We start from the raw sequence: 22,844 nt of genomic DNA, 5'->3' as shown, positions 1-22,844 counted from the left end.
CCCAGAAAATCATTATGTTACTGTTAAATTCATGTTGTCTTAGTCTTTCTTAGGTAATTAGAAGTCAGAGCCATTGACCTTAAATTTAACACTTAAACTAAGCACCACAGTAGCACCATAGTTTGGGAATATAATATTTTCAGTTATTGGGAACCTAAAACTAATTTCACAGTGAGAGTGAATGTAAGCAGTGGTGAGCTAAAATTGAGCATCAGTGACTTCATGGAAAATGACTTCCTATGTCATGTTTCATGGACTTGTTTAATTTGATCATATATGTTGAAAGCCATAATTCTTGGTGCTGTCAACTGGCAATGCATTACAATGCCGCCAAATGTATATACAGTTCTGGAAACAGAAAACCAAAACTCTTCTCATAACTACCACTGTGTATGCATTTAAATCTTGACACAGACCTTTTTTAATGAAAAGACCTAGACATTCAAAAGTATTTAATAGAAAAATGACATTATTGTTAAAATAAGAAAAGCAACCCCATAAAAATCTCATATGTTTTCATACCAAATTTGCAGCTGGAATCTAAAGAGTATTTTCAATTATCCAAATTTCACTTTTGTTGTTTTTTTGGTTTATCATTACTTAGCTCCACTAGATGTCAGTATTGGATAAGAGCAGAGAAATGCTTCACGTTTGCTTTCTTGGTGTTTTAACTTTTCTCATATGAGATGAATAAGCCCTAACTAGCACACGTGTCTATCACGTTGATTTTAATGTATGCAACTGATTATCTTTACAAGTTACTCAGAAACTTCTACACGTGGGTAACTTATTTTTTAAAATGTTTGCCTTGCACTTAATTCCCTTACCCACCAATTACAAAGGAAAATGAAAATTTGAAACCAGTACAATTGGTTCTATAATACTTGCAAGTTGCTGTGAAGTAATGTTCACCTTTTTTTTTTTTTTTGCCACATTTTATATAAATGCACTCCTTCGTTTTTCATTTGTCCCCGCCACAGCCGTTAGATTTTGAAACAAAGAAGGCATATACTTTTAAAGTAGAGGCCTCCAACCTGCACCTGGACCACCGCTTTCACTCCGCTGGCCCGTTTAAAGACACAGCCACGGTGAAGATCAGCGTGCTGGACGTGGACGAGCCGCCAGTTTTCAGCAAACCACTCTACACCATGGAAGTTTACGAAGACACCCCCGTGGGGACGATCATTGGCGCTGTCACTGCCCAAGACCTCGACGTGGGCAGCAGTGCCGTTAGGTGAGCAAAATAAACATTTTCTTTGCTATGTGTCAGAAACAAAACAAAAACAAACTAAACAAACAAAAAAAACCCAACTCTCTGACAAAACCTGCATGGTGACTTAGTTATAGCATATGATGCTTTATAACGTAATGATGTTACCTAAGAACAAAGGGAATGGCACAGGAATTGAACAAGAGCACCCACTACGAATCCTGGCAGCAGTGTTTACTAGGGCCTGACGTTGGACACAGCATGCAAGCTAACAAACCACAATGTTTTATTTATTCAACGGATTTAACATATAGCCTCAAAGAAATGGTTCTCATGATTAATGATATTAAGATACTTTCACAGTGTGTAGAGTATTATAGACGTTAATAACTTTTACAATTACTGCAAAATTTCGTTTCCTTTCCAAAGTAGTGTTTGAAAAAGTTGATTTCACCATTTGCTATATAGAGGTCATTTTTTTCACTGTGACAATTGTGTCTTCTGGGTTTGAGGTGGAGTGAGTGAAAGCACAGTTTGAGTCAGTCCTTGGCTGAAATGAGTTATTACTCAAAGCCCACACTTTGCAAGGAGCTGCCTCCTGCTCATCTCCTTCCTTCTCTCTCTGTCTCTCTCTCAATGCATAAATTCCACTAGTGCCATCAAGGTATAATAGGATTTCTGTTTTCCTCACTTATACATCAATTCTGCAATATTGTTTTGAGGCTTGTTCTCATTCATTTTGTTGTATGCTTAAATTTACACCACATGCCTACAACTGTTGGGAAACAAACAAACAAACAAACAAACAAACAAAAAACAAAGATAAGATTTGCTCTGAATATTCCATCCCTAAAGGGTTGAGGGGTTAGTATGCAAGGACTAAAAGAAAGTGTTAAGTATGTTTTTACATCAAAAACACTCTATTGATATAGAGAGAAATAGACTAATATCTTCTAAAATTTTTATGTCATGTGGTAAGTAGTGATAAAATAGATCAAATATGCAGTGGTAATCTTAATGCAAGTGAATACATATAGTTAAATCTCAGGAAGTAGCTCGAGAACATGTATAACTTACTGTTCGTATTAATATTTATTGGAATCCTTCACTCAAAGTTACATGAACACTGTTTTTGCCAGTTCTGGCTGTTATTCCAGAGTACCACGTACTGAGTGATTTCAACAACAAATGTTTATTTCTCACAGTTCTGGAGGCTAGAAAGCCCAAGATCAAGGTGCCACCAGATCTGGAATCTGATGAGGATCTTATTTCTGTTTAGCAGATGGTCATCTTCTCCTTGTATCCACACAATGCAGAAAGAGAAAGAGAGCTCTAGCATCTCTTTTATTAAGGGCACTAATCCCTTTATGAGGGCTCCACCCTGATGCCCTAATTACCTCCTGAAGGCTCTACCTCTCAATACCATTATCTTGGGGGTTAAGGATTCAAGATATGAATTTTGAAGGAATACAGAAATTCAGTCCATAACATTCCACTTCTAGTCCCTCAAAATTTATGTCCTTCTCGCATACAAATCACATCTATCCTAAGAGCCCCCAAAGTCTTGTCTTAGTCTAACATCAACTCTGAAGTCTAAAGTCCAGAGTCTCACCTAAATATTACATAAACTAAATGAAGGTAAGACTCAAGGCACTATTCATCTTGAGGCAAAATTCTTCTCCAGCTGTGAACCTTTGAAACCAAACAAGTTATATGCTTCCAAAATACAATGATGGGACATTCACATTCCAAAAGGGAGCAAGAGGAAAAAAGAAAGTGATGCTAGATCTCACATAAGTTCAAAATCTTACAGGGCAAACCTCATTAAACTTTCAGTCTCAGGAATAATCCTAGCTCTAGTTCAATTGATTCTCTGCCTTTCAGGTCCACTGGGGTGGAATTCCCACTTCTGGATCCCTAGGGTGGCAACATAACCCCCATGACTCAGAGGGACACTGCCCATGGTGTGGTTCTCTGTGGTAGCATCACCCACATGCGGAGGTCTCACCCACGGGGTTGCATTGGGCAGCCTTGCCTCATGGATCTCCTAGGCATTGATTCTACACTTTGAAATCATTGTGGAAGCAGCCATGCATCTGGGCCTGATGATATTGAATCACTTTAGGGGTTGTTCTTCCCTTAACTCTAAGAATAGCACACGTTCACAGCTGAAGTGCTCTACAGACTGATCCTATAATTTTTAAGAAGTTTGGCAGTCCTCCTTCATTTTTACCAATTTCTCTGTTTCCTTTAGTGTTTCTGCTGTTATAATCTCATCTCTATTCCTGGCTGTTGTTGACATAGTGGATAAAGTCTGTAATTCACACCCATACTAATCTCGTTATCAAATAATCTGTTGGCCAACCCTTAGTGTACTCTTTTAAACATACTTTCTCATTTTTATAAATTGGACAGGCTGAGATATTTCCAAGTATTAGAGTTCTGGTTCATTTTTTTTCTTAAAAATTCTATCTTCAATTTCTCTTGTCTCACATTTTATTATAAACAGTCAGAAGAAACCAAGTTACCCCTTGAACACGTTGCTTAAAAATCTCCTCAGTTAAATATTCAATTTCATCCCTCAAAAGTTCTACCTTCCACAAAATACTAGAATAGGAACATTATTCACCCAAATTCTTTGCCACTTTATTACAAGAATTGCCTTTCCTCCAGTTTCCCATAACATGTCTTCATTTCTCTGAGACTTCTTCAAAATGACTTTTACAATCCATATTTCCACCAACATTCTGTTCATGATTATGTATGAATAGATACTTTCTAAGAAAGCAGAATCTTTTGTATAGTTTTCTTTTGGTTCTGATTCCTCATCACTTTAGCCCTGGATGTTCATATTTATAGCATCTCAAAACTCTTCCAGCCTTTACCCATTACCCAGTTCTAAAGCCTCTTTTGCAAGTTTAGGTATTTGTTATAGCTGCACCTCTACTACAGGGTACCAATTTCTCTCTTAGTTCAGGCTGCCATAACAAAGTATCATCTAGACTTGGTGGCTTAAGAAACAAACAATTATGTCTTTAAGTTCTGAACACTGGGAAGCTCTAGGTGCCAGTAGATCCACTATATGGTGAGGGCCTGCTTCCTATTTAGAAGAAGATCATCTTCTTGTATTTACAAATGGCAGAAAGAGAACTCTCGGGGTCCCTTTTATAAGGGCACTAATTTTACCCTGAGGGCTCCACACTTTTGACATACACATACATATATAAGGTTGTTATCTATTAACCTGTCATCATTCATGAGTCTTCTTTCTGAAGCACCTGCGTGTGATGTTGATAATTATGAAAGTGGAAAATGCCTGATGAATAGATTTACAGTTTTTTTGAAGAATATGAACAATTATTGAAGAAATGTTGAGGTTGTAACAAAAATAATAAAGAGATAATAAATATTAATTGAAACTCTCTACAGCTCAACAAATGAGAATTTAAGTACATAGTAGAAATCCATGTCTGGAGACTATACTAAGTTGTTTAATTTATTGCATACTCTATTTTGAAGACTGACAAAAGAATGATGCAGTCAAAATATTAACAAAAATATCATTTTAATGCAATTTAAACTGCCCCCAAATCAAAAAGTCCTTAAGTAGAAAATATCATTAGGTAAAGGTAGACAGTTTCAAATCCAAGAAAATTGTTGAGAGTAAGACTTTGGTGTGTGGAACAAAGGAACATTACATAGGAAAGGAAATTCTCCTGCTATAAATATTTTCTAAATTTTTTTTAAATTTTTTATGTCATAGGAGCTAGTATCTGACAAGTGCTACTTTGTGTGAAATAAAATAGTCTCTCTAGTCTTACTTCTAATGAGTAGTGGTCTGCCTTGCTAAACTTCTAGACACAGATGGATCTAATTGATACCCATGAGGGGTTGTCAGAAGACAGGACTGTTTTTGAATCAACATGAAACTGTCTTTGCTCCATGGCTTTGGAGTAAATAACAAATGTGAATTATGTCAGTTGAAGAAACATAGGGTATGAGTTATCTTTCCTTGGTCTGAAAACCTGTTTGCTCACTTAAGAATGGCAGTGAAGATATGTTGTGAAAACTAAGCAACAAAAAGTAAAATTACTTGACATGCTTAGATATGCTGTGTTTGTTTTCTTTTGCTTAACTATCTTTTCGCAGAATTATTGTGCAAGGCATTAATTTAGAACTGTCATTCCTTACCACTTACTGGGTATTTTATCATCATCTTATCATCATCGTCGTCATCATCATCATCGTTGTCACTTAGCACAACAAAAAGCCAGCATGCTGCTACCAAGAACTGAATCAGTTTTGAAGAAAGGCTCCCTTTGGCTTAATGCATGACAAATATACCATATCTGGTTCCTACCCCTTTTGCCTGGCCCAAGCTTGATTTCTAGTTATTCTCCCCCTTATTCTTTTAGCATTTGCCTTTTGATGCACTGATTTTCTGCCTCTAACGTTGTATAGAGGCAGACTGTATTATTTTATAGTTCACAGAAATGATTTCTAGTGAGTCAAAGGAGAGTAGAATAAGCATACTCCCACTGGTGAGATGGGGGGATTTTCATAACAGCAGGCTCTTGAGTTTAGAAATGAAATTTTAAAACAGTTGATTATTCAATTACATTGAAAGATGGTATTTGTTTTGAGTATTAGTGATTTAGGTTACAGTAGTCATTAAATATTTGTTAAATGAATAATTTGATCTCTATATAGTACTAATTTCAGCTAAACAATAAAATGACATAGAATTCATTTGTAACTATGGTCTAAATGAAGAAAAATCAACATATTTGAATACTTTGTTCATAAATCTAGAAAAAGATCCTAGAAACTATGAGAATTTCAGTGTTTCAATCCTTAGACTTATTCCAAAATATTGGCTCAGGGTTATCCCTAATAATTAACTGAAAGGAAATACTATAAAAAACACATTTATTTTTGGATTATGACCCTGTAAGGCTTTGTACATAATCAGGTATTTGTTGCTTACATGCATGCCTCTTTGATGATCCTAAGAATATATACATTTTATTGAAATTTACATTTTTAATATTAAAGGAAAAAGAAAAGGTGAACAGTACTAAAAAAGGATTAGCTATTTTATCACCTTAATGAATATTTTATATAGCCTTATGGATATAATTTTTTTCCAATAGCTATATGAATCTTCAGTATTTTCTAAGAAAAATAGGCCATAAAAATAAAAGTAATTTTCTATCTGCTAAATAAGATGAAAAAGGTGAAAAGCTGAATAAAATTGTACAAGACCAGAAATTGGACTCTGCATGGGGAATAGGAAGCAGTTTTAAAGCTTACATTAAGAAAAAAAAAGTGTGCTGGTTTCTATACCAGAAACTATCCCCTTCGTGGATTGCTTTACTAATTCTAAGTGGAAATAACTACTGTTTTTTAACAATGGCTATGACAAAGTACTGCTAAAATATATTATAAATTCTTATGTTATTTGAAGGTATGCAGGAAACAAAAATACAGAAACAATCCAAAAAATGTTTAATGAAAAAATAGAGGCATTGTGTACACATTGGTAGACATGAAAAGAAAAAGCAGATATGAAATACCTGAAAGAAACCCAGGGAAACACAAACCAATAAAAGGAGATATGGAATTTGGAAACTGCAATAGTAGCTGAATGTGTTAATCTCCAGGGAATTTTTCCTATTCATCTTTTTCACAACTCTGCTAAAGTTAGTGTTTAGGACTCTCAAGAGAAATATTTTTTTAAGGTTGATTTTTACATGAAGTCTACTTGGAAATGTGCTGATGGCATTTAGCTTCCATTAACTCCATTTATAGATGCCAAGAAACTGAGAAATTATTTTACCAAAAAGGAAGAAAAAATAAAAAAATTATTTTGCTAACAAAAATTGAGTTGACTAAAATTTGCTAAGAAAACAGAGCTTAAGGCCCATAAAGATCATAAACACCCTGATGTACAAGCCCTTAAAAACACCCTTATGTTCATATATCTAGATATAGATCAGCTTACAATAGATTTGAAAATATGCACATACACACATACACATACATATACATACATTTCATTAAACATTGGGATACATATTTTACATAAGAAAATTTTTAAAAATACTTTCATGTGTGGTATATGAGAGCTTATCTCAACTGACAAAAACCTCAACTGACAAAAACCTAGCTAAACTGGAAAAATGTTAAATTGGACAATGACAATGTTGACATTGATCAGGCTGGACATGTAAAACCCCAAATATATAGTTGTTTTATTAATATGCTATGGGATTTTCTTGACGTGTAAAAAAAAAAAACACCTTAACATTTAGTTCCTTTTATTTTTTTCTGAGGAACCACAAAGTTTTTACAAGATTTAGGGATAACTAAGAGTTGACCAAACTCAATGGATTTATAATACAGATCTACAGCTCTGATTTTTAAGATTCGAATTAGATAGCCAATGATGAATTTTCTTTTATTTTCAAACAGATTTTACATTATTCTAGTAATAAAATAAAGAGAATCTCTATTACTAAGTGCCAAAATGTTAGCAAGGATGGTGAATTATTTTTGAGCTTTCCTGTTATACATCATGTAACTTCTCCAAATGAGTTGCCTGCTAGAGATTCAGATTCTTTGCTTTACCTCCATGTACTGAGATTGCGCTCTGTATAAGTACGAAGTTCACAGTTCTTTTTCTTCTCTCTATAATTTAAGTGCTTTTGGAGAGTAGCACCTTTCTCACAGTTTTTTGAATTTTTTTATATTATTTTTTAAATAGTTACCTTTTTATTTTTTAAATAGTTACCTTAAATACGTAATAAATAGATATGATATGCTCTTCTTGGAAAATATAGTAATAATCAGTGATCAATAGGAAACTAGAGAAATAAATCCATTTCTTAAGGTACCCCAGTCCATTCAAAGAATTAAGAGAATGTGAGTAGTTTTCAGAGTACAAATCAGCTAAAGAGCAGACAAATCACAAGCAGAAAATGCAAGTTGAGTTAGAAGAAAAAAAGGAAAATAAAAGCTCTCTTTCAAATATGATGTCTATATTTGAGGCTCAATGGTAAACAACTCAAAGTAAAATGATCTTAATGCAGAGCCATTTGGCCATCTTTGCTAGAGAGTATAAATAAATCCAATGGTGTGACCTGGAACAACAGGCATTTGACTCAGTTCCACTGAATAGTTATGATGAAGCTATCTGAAAAAGACTTTAGAACAAATATGTTTGAATACTCAAACATATATATTGACTAATTCCATGTTTGAAATATGATCATGACATTGTTAATAACAGAAATTCAATTCATGTAAGTACAATATATTACAACAAGAACAATAAATTCAGTAATGAATCCTTCCTACTTGAAAGAAACTTCTAGTACAATAAACAAAATATAGTTGTTTTGCTATTCTCATTTGAGAGAAACCATTAACATAAATTAAAATAGATAATAAGGTAAAGGAAATAAGAATATAACATTTTATAAGAAGGAAGTAATATATGCTGCTTAGAAGAATTTGGCAAAGCTTCCTGTGGAGAACATGGGCAAAGGCAAAAGATGCCTTTCATGCTTGAGGGAATTAGGAGTGTTCTGTGATGTGAAGGGAAGAAAATAATTGAAATAAACTGACAATTTAGTTTCAACATAAAGGACTTCTGATGGTCTAGACTCAGAGATACCTCTAGGGAGGAGTTATCAACATTTATTGAGCACATTCTTTACTTATTTAGTCAGGTATTACGGTCTGCATTTTCTGATACATGAGAAATCTGAAACTCTGAATGTATTAAAACCATTAAGTACAGAGTCCACACTTAATCATTACTTATTTTAGCTTTGTTTTCTTTACATGAGAGCAACCTGCTTCAAGGTTTCTACAGAATAAACTAAAGGATTGGTATAAAGTTTTGGGGGCAGATACAATTATTTTCAAAAATAAAATTATTTTTGTTTTGAGCTACAGACAAAATACATGAGCCACATAAACTATGAAAATGGAAGAGTAAAGGAGAGTTTTTGGAAGTTAACATCCAGATCCATAGAAGTATACACAGTTAGAAGACCATATATGACTGTTTAAAAAAATGAGGAAAGCTAAAGCAACTTGGAGGGAAATAAACATATAGCAATTACAATTTCAATAACATATAGATTATTATTTGTATTTCTTTAGCAATCTATTTTAATGCTATCACATGTATCCAGATGGGAAATTTAAGGATAAAAGACTTACATGTTTATTAAATGATTTTATAAATTTTAGTTTCTTATCAAACATTTAAAACAAATGATAGGAGCTATCTAAACTACCTAAGAAATAAGTTTTAGGTCTACTAAGGGGAAAATAAGAATAAGAAGGATAATTTAAAAAAGGAACAATAGGGAATCAACAACTAGTAGTTAAGAAAGTTTGAGAGAAATATATTGGGATTCCTATGAAAAAGGTTTAATTGTGATTGTTGATGAAGCAATTACAATCCAAGTGTTCTTGCAGGTGGCTTAGGTGCTCCATAAAATGTTTGTTACAATAAATTGAACTAAATTTACTTTCAATTGTCTGCTACAAGACAAAAGATAAGACAAAACATTATCAACTGAGAAGAGTTAAGAGTAAAAAGATTTTGATCTATTATTATTATTTGGATGAAAGAATATTTCCTACCTTGACCTGAATCATTATTCCTACATATTTATTGCTTACAGAATGAGATGCAACACTTTTGGAGTAACTGTGTACCATCAAATACTTTTTACAAAATGTATTTGGGAATCACGACAGGGTCAAAGTTAGCTTTTCCATTAACTGTGAGAAAGTTATTAGGCAAATTAAAAGAAACAATTTTAGGGGCAATGCTTACCTAATGAAGAGAATAAAACTTTTTAAGGCATGTCTGAAAACTCATTTATGAAAAAATAATAAAATTATACTGTATCAAGTAGCCTGCATAGATTAATGTTTTTAAGTTTTGATTTCTATTCAATTGTTAAAATTTTTTAGCAAACATTTTTTTTTAGTGCATACTTGTATGAACTCTATATTTGTTTCATTATACATAGATCATAAACACCTATTTTTTCTTTTAAATCTCATCTACTCACCAAATAAGTATGCGATTACTCAAACATATTTAGCACTTAAGTCTTTTGCTCATTGAAACTGGTGAGTTAGGCCAAATTAGACAATTCATGTTACACTTTTGTGATTAGTTGCAATTAAAATATTATTTTCCCCTTAGATTAGAAGTGGACTATTGCAAACACATAGTAAAACATATGATGGTTCACTCGAGGAGGGTGTATCTCCTGAAAGTGATCTACACATTTTAGATGTGGGTCATGTTTTTTTTTCAATTGTCCAGGAAATGTAGGAGTGGTTTCATTGTCACTTCCTTGATAGCCTTTTCTTATAGATGTCTCCCAGTTGCTATATTGGGTAAAACATCAGTATAGAAAATGGTCTTTGTTGTCTCACATTTATGGTTTCATCAGTCACAGAGTTCATTCCATCACATAAACACAGCGCATCAGGCAAATGCCAGGAGCTGGTACTAGACGTATAGCTTTGGACCTGATTAACTATTGGTAGATGCTGAAGATGTTTAGCTGAGTAAAAACAATTCAAATAAGTTTCACCTGTATTCCAGAAGGCATTAAGCTTTCTGCAAGGATAGCATCCAGAGAAAGGGGGTTGCCAAATCTTACAAGGTGACAGAGCTAAAAACTGGATACCAGAAAGTACTGAATGAGAGTCAAACAAAAGCACCATGCTTTGAAATAGTGCCTGAATAATTGTGTTCAGTGTTGTGCTTTAGGGGTTTGTATGGGAGCCTTGTAAGTTCAGATATTTTAAAGTTGTAGGGTATGTATGGCACGACTTGATACCAGAACTAAGTATGAGTTTGTAAGGAAGGATATTTATCTGGGAGTTATAGAAAATAACGTAGAAAGAGAGAGGGAGAAAGGGGGAAAGAATACACATACACACATACATGTAATCCTGTGCCTAGGCAACATATACTTTACCTCGTTTCATTTCTATAATAACACTCATAGTTACACTATTAGGCAGGTATTATTTTCAAATTTTATAAATTATAAGGAAAATAGATATCGGAGGGAAAGTTTCCTAACCTAATTGCACATGGTAAGTAAAATAAATTGTATGTCGCCTTAGTTCTCTCTGTGAAAATATTAGGGGTTTTTTTGCTGTATTTCATTGCATCTCAGTGGTGGTTAGCTTATGTATTGTAAACTCTATGTCAGTATTAGACTGAAGTGACTAAATAAATAAAATTTGCTTATCAAGCTTGATAGATACTGGGTGCTGGTTGATATATAGAAACAAAACAGACAATATTATTTTATGCATATATTATATAGGTTCTTGAATTTTAAACATGTTCTCAGAACTTAAAATTACAATTAAACATGTCCTGTGTGTATAGTGATTCACTGTACAAAGTTGTACTTCTGTTTGAATCAATTTGGTAAATTATAATGTATGCTACAAGCATTAACTATAAGTTAGGTGATCAATTTTCCCCAGTTTGTACGGCACTGAGGAGTTTACTGGGCCTCAGGATATTTTTGCCTTGAAGTAGAAATATGTAACTATTATGTTGATATAAAGAATAGGATTTGTACATTGAATTCAATACAATATTTAAGTAACATATGCTATATGCAAAATAACATCCCAGGTCCTTGGCAACACATAGATGAACTTGAGTCTCTGCCTCAAGCAATATAAAAGGCTTTGGGTAAGAAGAACAATCTCATAACATACACAAAATGTATACAAGCTGTGTTATTTGTCAACTACATAATAATTGAGTACCATGTAGCATCAAAGAAGGATCTGTTCATTGCAGAGATTTGCAAAGATGCAAATAAAGAAAAGCTTAAGAATAACATGCAGATTAACTGAAATGAATGACAGAAGAGAACCCCAAAATTTGATGGAGGCTCCACTTAAAATTTGATGGAGGCATGAGGAGTTCCACAGACACACTCCCCTGAGAAACAACTGTAAATGACAAGAATTATTATTTATATCAAAACCAATTATTTGTCTCTGGAAAATTTTCTAAGGGCATGAACCACATAAAGAAACATTTATTCACGAAAATCTACTAAAAGTTGGTAAGAATAGCAAAAGACTATGTCACTTGTCCCAGAACCTTCTCTCTCCCTCCCTCTCCTATGTCCCAGCTCAGTTTGATTGAAATGTCCATCTGAGAGGTGTGGTTGAGGAGACATGGTCTCTCCCCTCAGCAACGAATCAAGGAATATATAATAATATCTTACCAGGAGGGGCAGGATACCCAGATTACAAAGAATTATAAAATGTCATAATTATTGCAATGTTTTATGGACTTGTGACATAGATACATGCCATATATATAACCACATGTATACATATATCATATATAATAATAGCACACACCTACATAGGAGTAACATTTCTATAATTCATTAGAATTAAGTTAGTATGAACTTAGTATGATTCTTCAATGGTGGGCATAATGCTTTACTTAATTTTATATTCCTCACCTCTAATACAGTGTCTAGTATAGAGTGGACACTCAGCAAATATTTAATGAATTGTGCAATTGAATACAGTTAGTCTGCATTGACAATTCTTCCAGAAATAATAATTCATGAGGAGTTTCAGTGGCAATTTTCTTCTTAAATTAGGCATATGAAAAGTTAAATAGAGATACTGAAAAGGAGTGTTGTGAGAAATGCTTTCTTGTTCAAAAAAGAACAGTAGAGAGAATTAGGCTCATTATATCTCTGTACTCCCTGACTTTTTAAATGTGCCTTAACTTCATTTATAATTATTGAGAGCGTTCATATAAGATACTACATTGAAATCATCAATGCATTCTCACCCCTCAAATAAATAGCAAAAACAAATTAACATATCATACCCTTTCTAATAATAACCAGCATCTTCTGTTTCAGAAATTAGTTACAGGAATAATTCAGATATATTGTGGGTTTGATTCCAAACCACCACATAAAGCAACTGTCACAATAAAGCCAAGCAAATTTTCTGGTTTCCTGGTACGTACAAAAGTTATGTTTACACTAAGTGTGCAATGGCATTCTCCCTTAAAAAAGTGCATACCTTAATTAAAAATATTGTATTGCTATTGATGGCTGATGCCTGATCAGGGGGCTGGTTGCTAAAGGTTGGTATTGCCATGGAAATTTCTAAAATAAGACAACAGTAAAGTTAGCCATATTGATTGACACTTCCTTTCACAGAAGATTTCTGTGTAACATGCAATACTGTTTGGTAGCATTTTACCCAAAGTAGAACTTCTTTTGAAACTGGAGTTAATCCTCTCAAAACCTCCTGCCACTTTGTGAACTAAGTTAATGTAATATTTTAAATCCTTTGTTGTCATTTCAACAAGGTTCACAGCATCTTCACCAGGAGTAGATTTCATCTCAAAAACCACTTTCTTTGCTCATCCTTAGGAAGCAACTCCTCATCCATTCAAATTTGATGATGAGATTATGGCAACTCAGTTACATTGCCAGGCTCCGCTCCTAATTCCACTTTTCTTGCTATTTTACCACATCTAAACTGGCTTCCTCCACTGAAATCTTAAACTCCTCAAAAATCATCCATGAGTGTTGGAATCAACTTCTTTAAAACTCCTGTCAATGTTAATATTTTGGCCTCCTCCCATGAATCAAAAATGTTCTTAATTCATCTGGGATGGTGAATCCTTTTGGGAAAATTTTCAATTTACTTTACCCAGCTCCATGTGTCGAATCACTATTTATAGCAGCTATAGACCTACAAAAATGCATTTCTTAAATAACAAGAATTGAAGGTTGAAATCGCTTCTTGATCCATGGGCTGCAGAATGGATATTCTGTTAGCAGGCATGAAAACAACATTCATCACCTTGTATATCTCCATCAGAGTTCTTGGGTAACTAGGTGCAATGTCAATGAATGGTAATATCTTGAAAGGAATCTTTTCTCTGAGGAATATACCTCAACAATGGGCTTTAAATATTCAGTAAAATCATGCTGTAAACAGACATGCTGTCATCAAGGCGTTGTTATTCTATTTCTAGAGTATAGGCAAAGTAGATTTAGCATAATTCATAAGGGCCCTAAGATTTTTTTTTTGAGACAGTCTCACTTGTCACCAGGGCTAGAGTGCTGTGGCATCAGACTAGCTCACAGCAATCTCAAACTGCAGAGCTCAAGCAATCCTCTTGCTCCTGATTATCTGGGACTATGGGCACGTATCACTATGCCTGGCTAAGTTTTATTATTTTTAGTAGAGATGGGGTCTCACTCTTTCTCAGGCTGGTCTCAAACTCCTGAGCTCAAGCAATCCTCCTTACTCGGCCTCCCAGAGTTCTAGGATTACCGGCATGAGCCACTGCACCTGGCCCCAGCCCCAAGATTTTGAAATGGTAAATGAGCATTGGTTCACACCTAATGGATGCGGTGCACACTGTCTGGAAGATGGACACATTCGAAGCTTTGATTTGGGTGGGGCAAAGGCAATATATGTAACTTAAACATTTGTACCCACATAATATACTGAATTTAAAAAAATGGACATTGGTTTCAACTTCAAGCCACCAGTTATATTAATCCCTAGACAGAGTCAGCCTGTCCTTTGAGACTTTGAAAATAGCTATTGACTTCTCTCTAGCTATGAAAGTTCTTGATGGCCTCTTCTTCCAATAGAAGACTATTTCATCTGCATTAAACTATGTTGTTTAGTGTAGCCACCTTGATCAGTGTTCCTAGTTAGATCTTATGGATAACTTGCTCTAGCTTCTACATCAACACTTACTGCTTCACTTTGCCCTTTTATGTTATGGAGATGGCTTCTTTCCTTAAAGCTCATAAACCAACATCTGCTAAGTGCAAACTTTTCTTCTGCAGCTTCCTTACCTCTCTCTCTCAGCCTTCATGACATTGAAGACAGGGCCTTGCTATGTATTAGACATTGACTTAAAGGAATATTATGGCTGGTATAATCTTTTATCCAGACCACTGAAACTTTATATGTGTCAACAATAAGGCTGATTTGCTTTTTTATCATTCATATGCTCACTGGAGTACCATATTTAATTTCCTTCAATAACTTTTTGTTTGTATTCATGACTTGGCTAACTGTTTAGTGCAAGAGGCCTATCTTGGCTTTCTATACACCTTTCTCACTAACCTTAACCATTTCTAGTTTTTAATTGAATGTGAGAGAGGCAGGACTCTTCCTTTCACTTGAACACACAGAGGCCATTGGAGAATTATTAATTGGCCTAATTTCAATATCATTGCGTCTCAGGGAATAGGAATAAGTGAGGCGTGTGGAGGAAGAGGAGGAGGGGAAAATGGCCAGTCAGTAGAGCAGTCAGAACACAGACTACATTTATTAAGTTCACTGTTTTATAAGGGTGCAGGTTGTGGTGCCTCAAAACAATTTATATAGTTAACACTGAGAATGACTGCTCACAGATCAACCTATTAATGGTAATGAAAAAGTTTGATGAACTGTAAGAATTACTGAAATATGACACAGAAACACAAAGCAAGCACATACTATTGGAAAAATAGCTCCTATATAAACTTGCTCACCACCGGGTTGCCACTAATCTTCAATTTGTAAAAATCGCAATATCTGTGAAGTGCAACAAAAGGAAGCACAATAAAATAATGCATACTTGTGCTAACAAATATTGACAAGTTAAGAATCCTACATCTCATTCATGAAGGCAGGCTAGTTTTGACCTAGCATTGGAATGACATGCAAACATTCACAGTTTCAAATAACCAGCATATAAAATAATAACTTGCTATTATTACCTTACTTTTTATGATGAGCAAGATGACTTTCTTTGGCTTGGGGATTTCAATGGGCTAATAATGATGCCATCTGCTTTCAGACAATATTTGGAATGACCTCTCTTTGGTTCCCAGGCCAGAATAATGTTGAAAAATATATTATGCATTGTGCCTTATGATCAGCAAAGCCCTTTCCCATAATATGTTCCATTTAAAATTGGTAAGACTATATAATGATAATTATATGGGAAACATTAACGATCTGGTTCAAATATCCTAAAACTTTCTAGCTATGTGAACCTGGGAAAATTCCTTCATTTCTCTATGCTTTCAGTTTCCTCATATGTAAAGTAGAGAGATTAAAAATACTAATTTTTAGAGATTTTATGGAGATTTAATACATTAATATGTGTAACAATTGAGACTGTCTATAATATGGTCACATTTAAAAATCTTAACTATTGTTATGAATTAAATATGTTTGAAAAACAAGTTTATATAATATCCCTTCATCTGTCTACCATTATTCAAAGATGTGCTTTCTATTTTGTTAATAATTTTCTTGGATTTTTTAGTCCAGTTGCTTCACATAAGGCAACACCCATTATTATCAAATGCATCAGATAATAAGACAAAAAGACATCATTATCTAAGGTCACTGCTTTTTGAAAAAATGTTGACCTGATATATATTATAACAAAACAATAATGACCCTTTTAGATGTGTTTGAAGAGAAATATTTTTGCACAATTACCAAATTGTCAGTTAAAAATTTTCCACTTATTTTCCATAATGCTATTTTTCTATCCACAGAAACACAAAGATTCAACCTCTGTTCTAACCTGGGTAGTTTGCAGTTGTTTCCAGATACCTCCCCCACTCCTGACCATTCCCACAGCCACAGCCATCATTACGGCATTTTTTTAGTGCTTGAAAAAGTTTTAATATTCAGTAGGTTAAGGAAACTCATGGTCAGCTTTAGAATTTTAGTCTCTGCTGAGCTTTCAAGGTGTCAAGACCCTAAAATAATATGAACAGCAGGAGTACTAAATCTTTCATTATTTCCAGTTTCCCCTTGAGCATACTGACTTTGCAATAAAGAAGCTGTCATTTACACTCTTCTTTATTGCAAGGTGGGTAATAGCCACAGGGAGAAAAATAAGGAACTGTGTCAAGTTAGCCTAACTGCCATTATGATTAATGTGTAATCATTGCACATTTGCATCTACTCTTTTCATATACAGGTACTTCATAGATTGGAAGAGTGATGGGGACAGCTACTTTACAATAGATGGAACTGAAGGAACCATCGCCACTAATGAATTACTAGACAGAGAAAGCACTGCGCAGTATAATTTCTCCATAATTGCGAGTAAAGTTAGTAAGTATGGCATGGACAGAATCAATGTTATACTGCAGTTCTTTGGATTTAAGACTCTTAAATGAGTCCCTGCTGAGGTGTTTTTCATTTTTGGACTGACAGCTGAGTGGTCTCCCAGGGAAACTCAGAAACCTGCTCCTTTTCCTCATAGCATAAGTCCAGAGAAATTGTGACAGCTGCCACTGAGCCCTGTTTGCAGGATTGCAGGAATATCTAGTAGTGCATTTCATTGAGTGACCTCATCCTTTTCTGTGCGTTGCCTTCAAAAATCCACCAGAGTTTCAACTTTTCTTCCACACAGGATTCTTGTATATATCGTTGGGAGTTTCACAGAGCCAGGCAAGAAGAAATAAGTATCACATAAAAATCACCCGTTCTGAAATATTTTCAGAACTTGAAGAGGACATTTTAAAAATAATCCATCTTCCCTCTCTCCCCTTTTCATTAGAATTTATATTTCAATGAATGTCACTGTGCAATATAGGAATATAGGAGTTTTAATTGCAATTCTTCAAGGAGTTGCTCAGAATCTACAGTGACATTAGGACTTGTTCCTTATATTAGTTTCTGCTTGGTTCAGAAGAGATTCCTCTAGACTGAAAGTGATTATAAGTTTTATTTGTTTGACTGAACAGTCAGGAATATTATCAAAACTTCCTCAAGTAATAGATTAGGGTGGGAGTGGTGACTTTGGCTCTCGACATACCTGTTTTTAATAAAAGTGCATCTTCCTAGTCCTTCTGCTTAGGGTCTCTTGAAAGGTTTGGGAAAATCCCATTTGAGTCTCTTTCATTTTGTTCCCTTCTTATTTCATTTGGTGCATCTAGTGCAAATATACAACACTTTGGCAGCCAATTTCACCTTTCAGGAAGGAAGAGCTGTGAACATTTCTGTTGAGGGGTTTTGATCAGTATCAACTCAATGGGGGGTGTAAATATGAAACAGTTTTATCTTCAACAACTGCTTCCACACATGGATAGTCATACACCTTCTCCTACTCCTTAGTGATGTCATTAGCTAATCTTACTACTCTTAGACTTACTTTTAATAATCAGAATAGCCTAACATTGAAGAACATGCAGCTGTTTGTTGGAACTCTTACTCTTAGGGTTCTGACCTGTCGTGTAAGAAGTCTGAGTCCCCTAAGGCTGCCCACTGGACAGGTGGTGGTGCTCCGGTGGACAAGCCCTTCTCATCTCTGCTTTCCAAACATACCTTCTATGGATGTGTGAGTGATACCATCTTGGAACCTCTAGTCCAGTACACTTACTAGCTGAATACTCCCATGTAAACTCCATCAGTGCCATGCAAAACGGAATTTTAACCTAGCCAAACCCTGCCGACATACATACTCACAAAATTATGAAGAAATATGAACATACAAGTATTTCAAGCAACTACATTTTGGAGTTGTCATTATATGGCAATAGATATCTGAAGAACTCAAAGACAGTTTAATTGTAACTTTGATTCTGTCAGAATGGGGGGGATAGAATCTCCAGTCATTTAAAGTAGAAAGAAGAGAGAGAAATAGAAATGCATAAGCCTCTCTTCATATAGTGGGTATATAGTATTCCATTGGTGGCCAATGCTTTAACGGCTAAAAATGAACTATTGGTAAAAGCAGTTGTCCAAACATTAAGTCTCTTGTTATGTGATTTTGTGAGTTCTTTGTTGTTGGGGGCTCCAGGCATCCTATCTCCATAAAAATATGATAGGGGCACCCAATGGTAGGCCACACAACTTCTTAGTTCCAGGGATGCTTTACTTGGCAGAAAGCCTTCTTGGGTGAGTTAATACTTTGATTTCTCAATTTCAGCTCCCTTCTGCTGTGCCACTTGACCCTGAGGAAATTCACACATCCTTGCCAAGTTAAACAGGTGCATAACAGGCTGCTTCTCTATTGAGTGTTTTCTCTGCCTTGCCATCTCCTTTCAAATCTTCCCTCCTTGGTCAGGGATGAGAACATCAAGGTAGCTGCCTAAGCAGACATATTTTAGGGAGAACAGAATACCAATCTCCCATTTTGGGGGAAATCTCTACCCCCATTCTCTTTAAGTTGTTTTCCTGAAGTCTCCCTTCACATGTGGTGTCCATCTCCACTCTCATACAGCATCCTATTACAGTTACATAGGTTATTCCTCATTCCTTTCATGCTGTCATTTATTTCATTCATAAAAAATTTTGGGAACTTAACTCTATCATGATTTAAAAATAAACTTTAGTTTTTTAAGATCTTTGAGAAATATGGTTAAAATAAGATGTCTAAGTTATGGAATATAAGATCTTTGTGACCCATGTTACGTTCACTTCAATGGCCTGGGCATAATAAGTGACAACTGATCGAGGGAGTCCCTTGAATATCTTATTATAGACATATTGTCCATAATAAAAGAGTATTCAGTAGAAACAATCTAGTCTAACCTAAACCTTCCTATTAACACATACACAAAACACATCCATATTTCATTGGTTGATACAGGGGTGGTGGGCCCCCATACCTAACTTCAGGTGAATTATAGTTTATTGGTTGCATGTACTATAGCTATGGAAGTTCTTTTTCTCCCCAGTGCCTCCCTGGACTATCAAGACATCATCAGAAAATGAGTTCACTCACAAGAACTAGGTCCGCTGCCTCCTTTCAGAGCCTTGAGTTTCAATCATTTAGAAAATGGGAGGAAGTATGAAATCTCACAGTGGAAGAAAATGTCATTGATTCCTGAAAGCTTAGATATCTTAAACTTATAGAACCTTAATTTAGTTATCAACATGATTAGTGCACATGCTGGCTCTGCCACTCCAGACTATTGGCTGTAGTTTTTACCTACATGCAAATTAGGAAACTCTACTGTACACATTCTAAGAAGTTATATTAACTCACTGCAACATAGGTGGAACTGGGACATAACACATAATCAATATATGTATATTCACAATCTAAGGATGATGTCAAAGAAATATTTTGAAAATAGACCTGTAGTCCATTCCATTATGTATCCAAAGACCATTGTGTGGATTTTAGAACCATTAAGAAAGTCTGGGCCGGGCGCGGTGGCTCACGCCTGTAATCCTAGCACTCTGGGAGGCCAAGGCAGGCAGATTGCTCAAGGTCAGGAGTTCAAAACCAACCTGAGCAAGGGCGAGACCCCGTCTCTACTATAAATAGAAAGAAATTAATTGGCCAACTAATATATATAGAAAAAATTAGCTGGGCATGGTGGCGCATGCCTGTAGTCCCAGCTACTCGGGAGGCTGAGGCAGGAGGATCGCTTGAGCCCAGGAGTTTGAGGTTGCTGTGAGCTAGGCTGCCGGCATTCACTCTAGCCTGGGCAACAAAGTGAGACTCTGTCTCAAAAAAAAAAAAAAAAAAAAAAAGTCTGGTGGAAGAAAGACTAGATATCTATTTGAAAAATAAAGAAGCTTAACACATGTCATGTAGTAATTAAAGATTATGTAATAGGACTAGCTAATTGTGTGTTTTTTTATTTTGTTTGAATGTACAGTTTAAAAGTAAACTTTATTCATATTCTAATGCCTAAGACTGTCTTAATTGATCAAACTAGCCAACTGAGCAGGGATATCATCACAGTGAATGAATGAGAAATAAATAGTCCACACTTGCCCTGCCAAGAAGAACGAAGTTGTGTAAGTATACCTTATTGCAGATTGAACTAGCATATGTTTTGGCCCTGACCCTTTTATAAAAACTCTCAGGCGAAATGAAATGGCACAATGATTGAACAACTTCCAATTAATTAAAAAGCAGTCATTAATCAGTGTTGCTATAGTTAGAGGTCCAAATAATTTTATTAGACTTCTAATACTTCTTTTATGCATTGCTGCTTTGCTGTTTTTATATTAACCTTGAAAATTTTTAAAGAGATGGATGCTCCAAATTTTACTTCATTAAAATTATTAGAAAGTTTGAATAGGCAAATATTCCTAAGTTTTTGGTGTTACTACAACAAATGCCATTATTTAAAGATAATTAAAAATAACTTCATTAAATCCCTAAAATACATTTTATATAATTATAAAATAGACAGATGATACTAGAGGATAATTCTTCTTTTAATGGTCATATTAGTTATCCAAATGGCAATGAATTGGTTTCATTTATTGTGGAATAAGGAAAATATCAGTGAATTGCCTTACAAAATGCTCTATTTTAAAAATTTTATATAGAAATGTATATTACGAGATTAAATTGTTAGATAATTTTTAGTGTTATTTTCTATGTAGATATATATTATAACTTTTTAAATTTCACATAGAGTAATATCTTTAAATGTACAAGAAAAGCAAACTCTGACATCAGCGTCTATAATTTAAGCTCAACATAAATTCATGCATTCATTTGTATCAGCTGTGTAGAGTATCATCTATGAGTAAAGCACTATTTGTTGTGAGTTATGAGAAAACTGAGTAAGACTGATGTCTATTCTAAAGGACATTACAATTTAGGGGTAGTTATAAATTTATCAGATTAGTGTATTTTAGTAAGTAGTAACTATACAAATTATGCTGAATTTCAGAAAATTTAGATTTAAATGAACTGTCATATAAGCTCTAGGGGGAGGTTGCAAAATATTATGACTTATCACAGTATGGTCATTAAATGATAAAAGATATAAAGAGAAAAAAAAGTAGATATTGTGGCAGAATTATTGGAAGTAGGTTTTTTGTGTGTTTTTTTTTTTTTTTTTTTTTTTTTGGCCTATATGCCAAATAGCCAGCCATGAAATGATACTGTGAGACCAAATGAAAAATGAATAGCTAATTTTTTAGAATAATGCAATAGTAGATTAAACTACTAACCTGTTCTAATAGCTTTCCATACATTAACTCATATAATCCTTTCAATAATCTTACAAAGTTAGTATTATTGTCTTTATTGCAGGAGTCAGGAAATGGAACTCAGAGATATTTTGTTAGTAGGTAGCTCAGTGTCACACAGCTAATGATGACCAGGCTAGGACTGGAGCCCTGAGTTCTCCCACTTCAAAACATATCCAATGGATTGAGTGCTAACAATTCTACCAGAAACATATTTACTTGCCTAAGCTTCATTCATTTATTTTAAATAAGTTAGTAGTGAGGGATTTGGGGAGATGTTGGTCATAAAATACAAAATTTCAGTTAATAGGAGGAATAGGTCCAAGAGATCTATTATACTACATGGTGACTCTAGTTAACAATACATTGCATTCTGGAAAAATGCTAAGACAGTGAATATAAAGTGTTCTCACCACAAAAAAATGACAACTATGTGAAGTAATGCATATGTTAACTAGCTAGAGTTAGTCATTCTATAATGTATATATACTTCAAAACAACATATTATACATGGTAAATATATATCATTTTATCTGGCAATTTAAAAAATAAATTAAAAATAATTTAGTAACAATTGTCAAGGTAATTT

At 34.5% G+C, this 22,844-nt stretch overlaps 1 protein-coding gene across 4 annotated transcripts in view; it reads left to right on the top strand.

The window, feature by feature from the left end:
- Window positions 1–22,844, top strand: part of CDH12 (cadherin 12) — a 947,374-nt gene that overhangs the window by 901,199 nt on the left and 23,331 nt on the right. For all 4 annotated transcript variants that reach the window (XM_020290041.2, XM_020290040.2, XM_020290038.2 and 1 more), the window contains 2 exons: window positions 981–1,234; window positions 17,283–17,419. In XM_020290041.2, coding sequence (XP_020145630.2) covers window positions 981–1,234; window positions 17,283–17,419 — 391 coding nt within the window. The remainder of the gene's footprint in view (window positions 1–980; window positions 1,235–17,282; window positions 17,420–22,844) is intronic.

Source organism: Microcebus murinus, chromosome 11 (genome assembly GCF_040939455.1).
Source record: "Microcebus murinus isolate Inina chromosome 11, M.murinus_Inina_mat1.0, whole genome shotgun sequence".
Classification (NCBI taxonomy): Eukaryota; Metazoa; Chordata; class Mammalia; order Primates; family Cheirogaleidae; genus Microcebus; species Microcebus murinus.
Note: the sequence above shows the minus strand (reverse complement) of the source record. Positions and strands in the feature narration are given on the sequence as shown.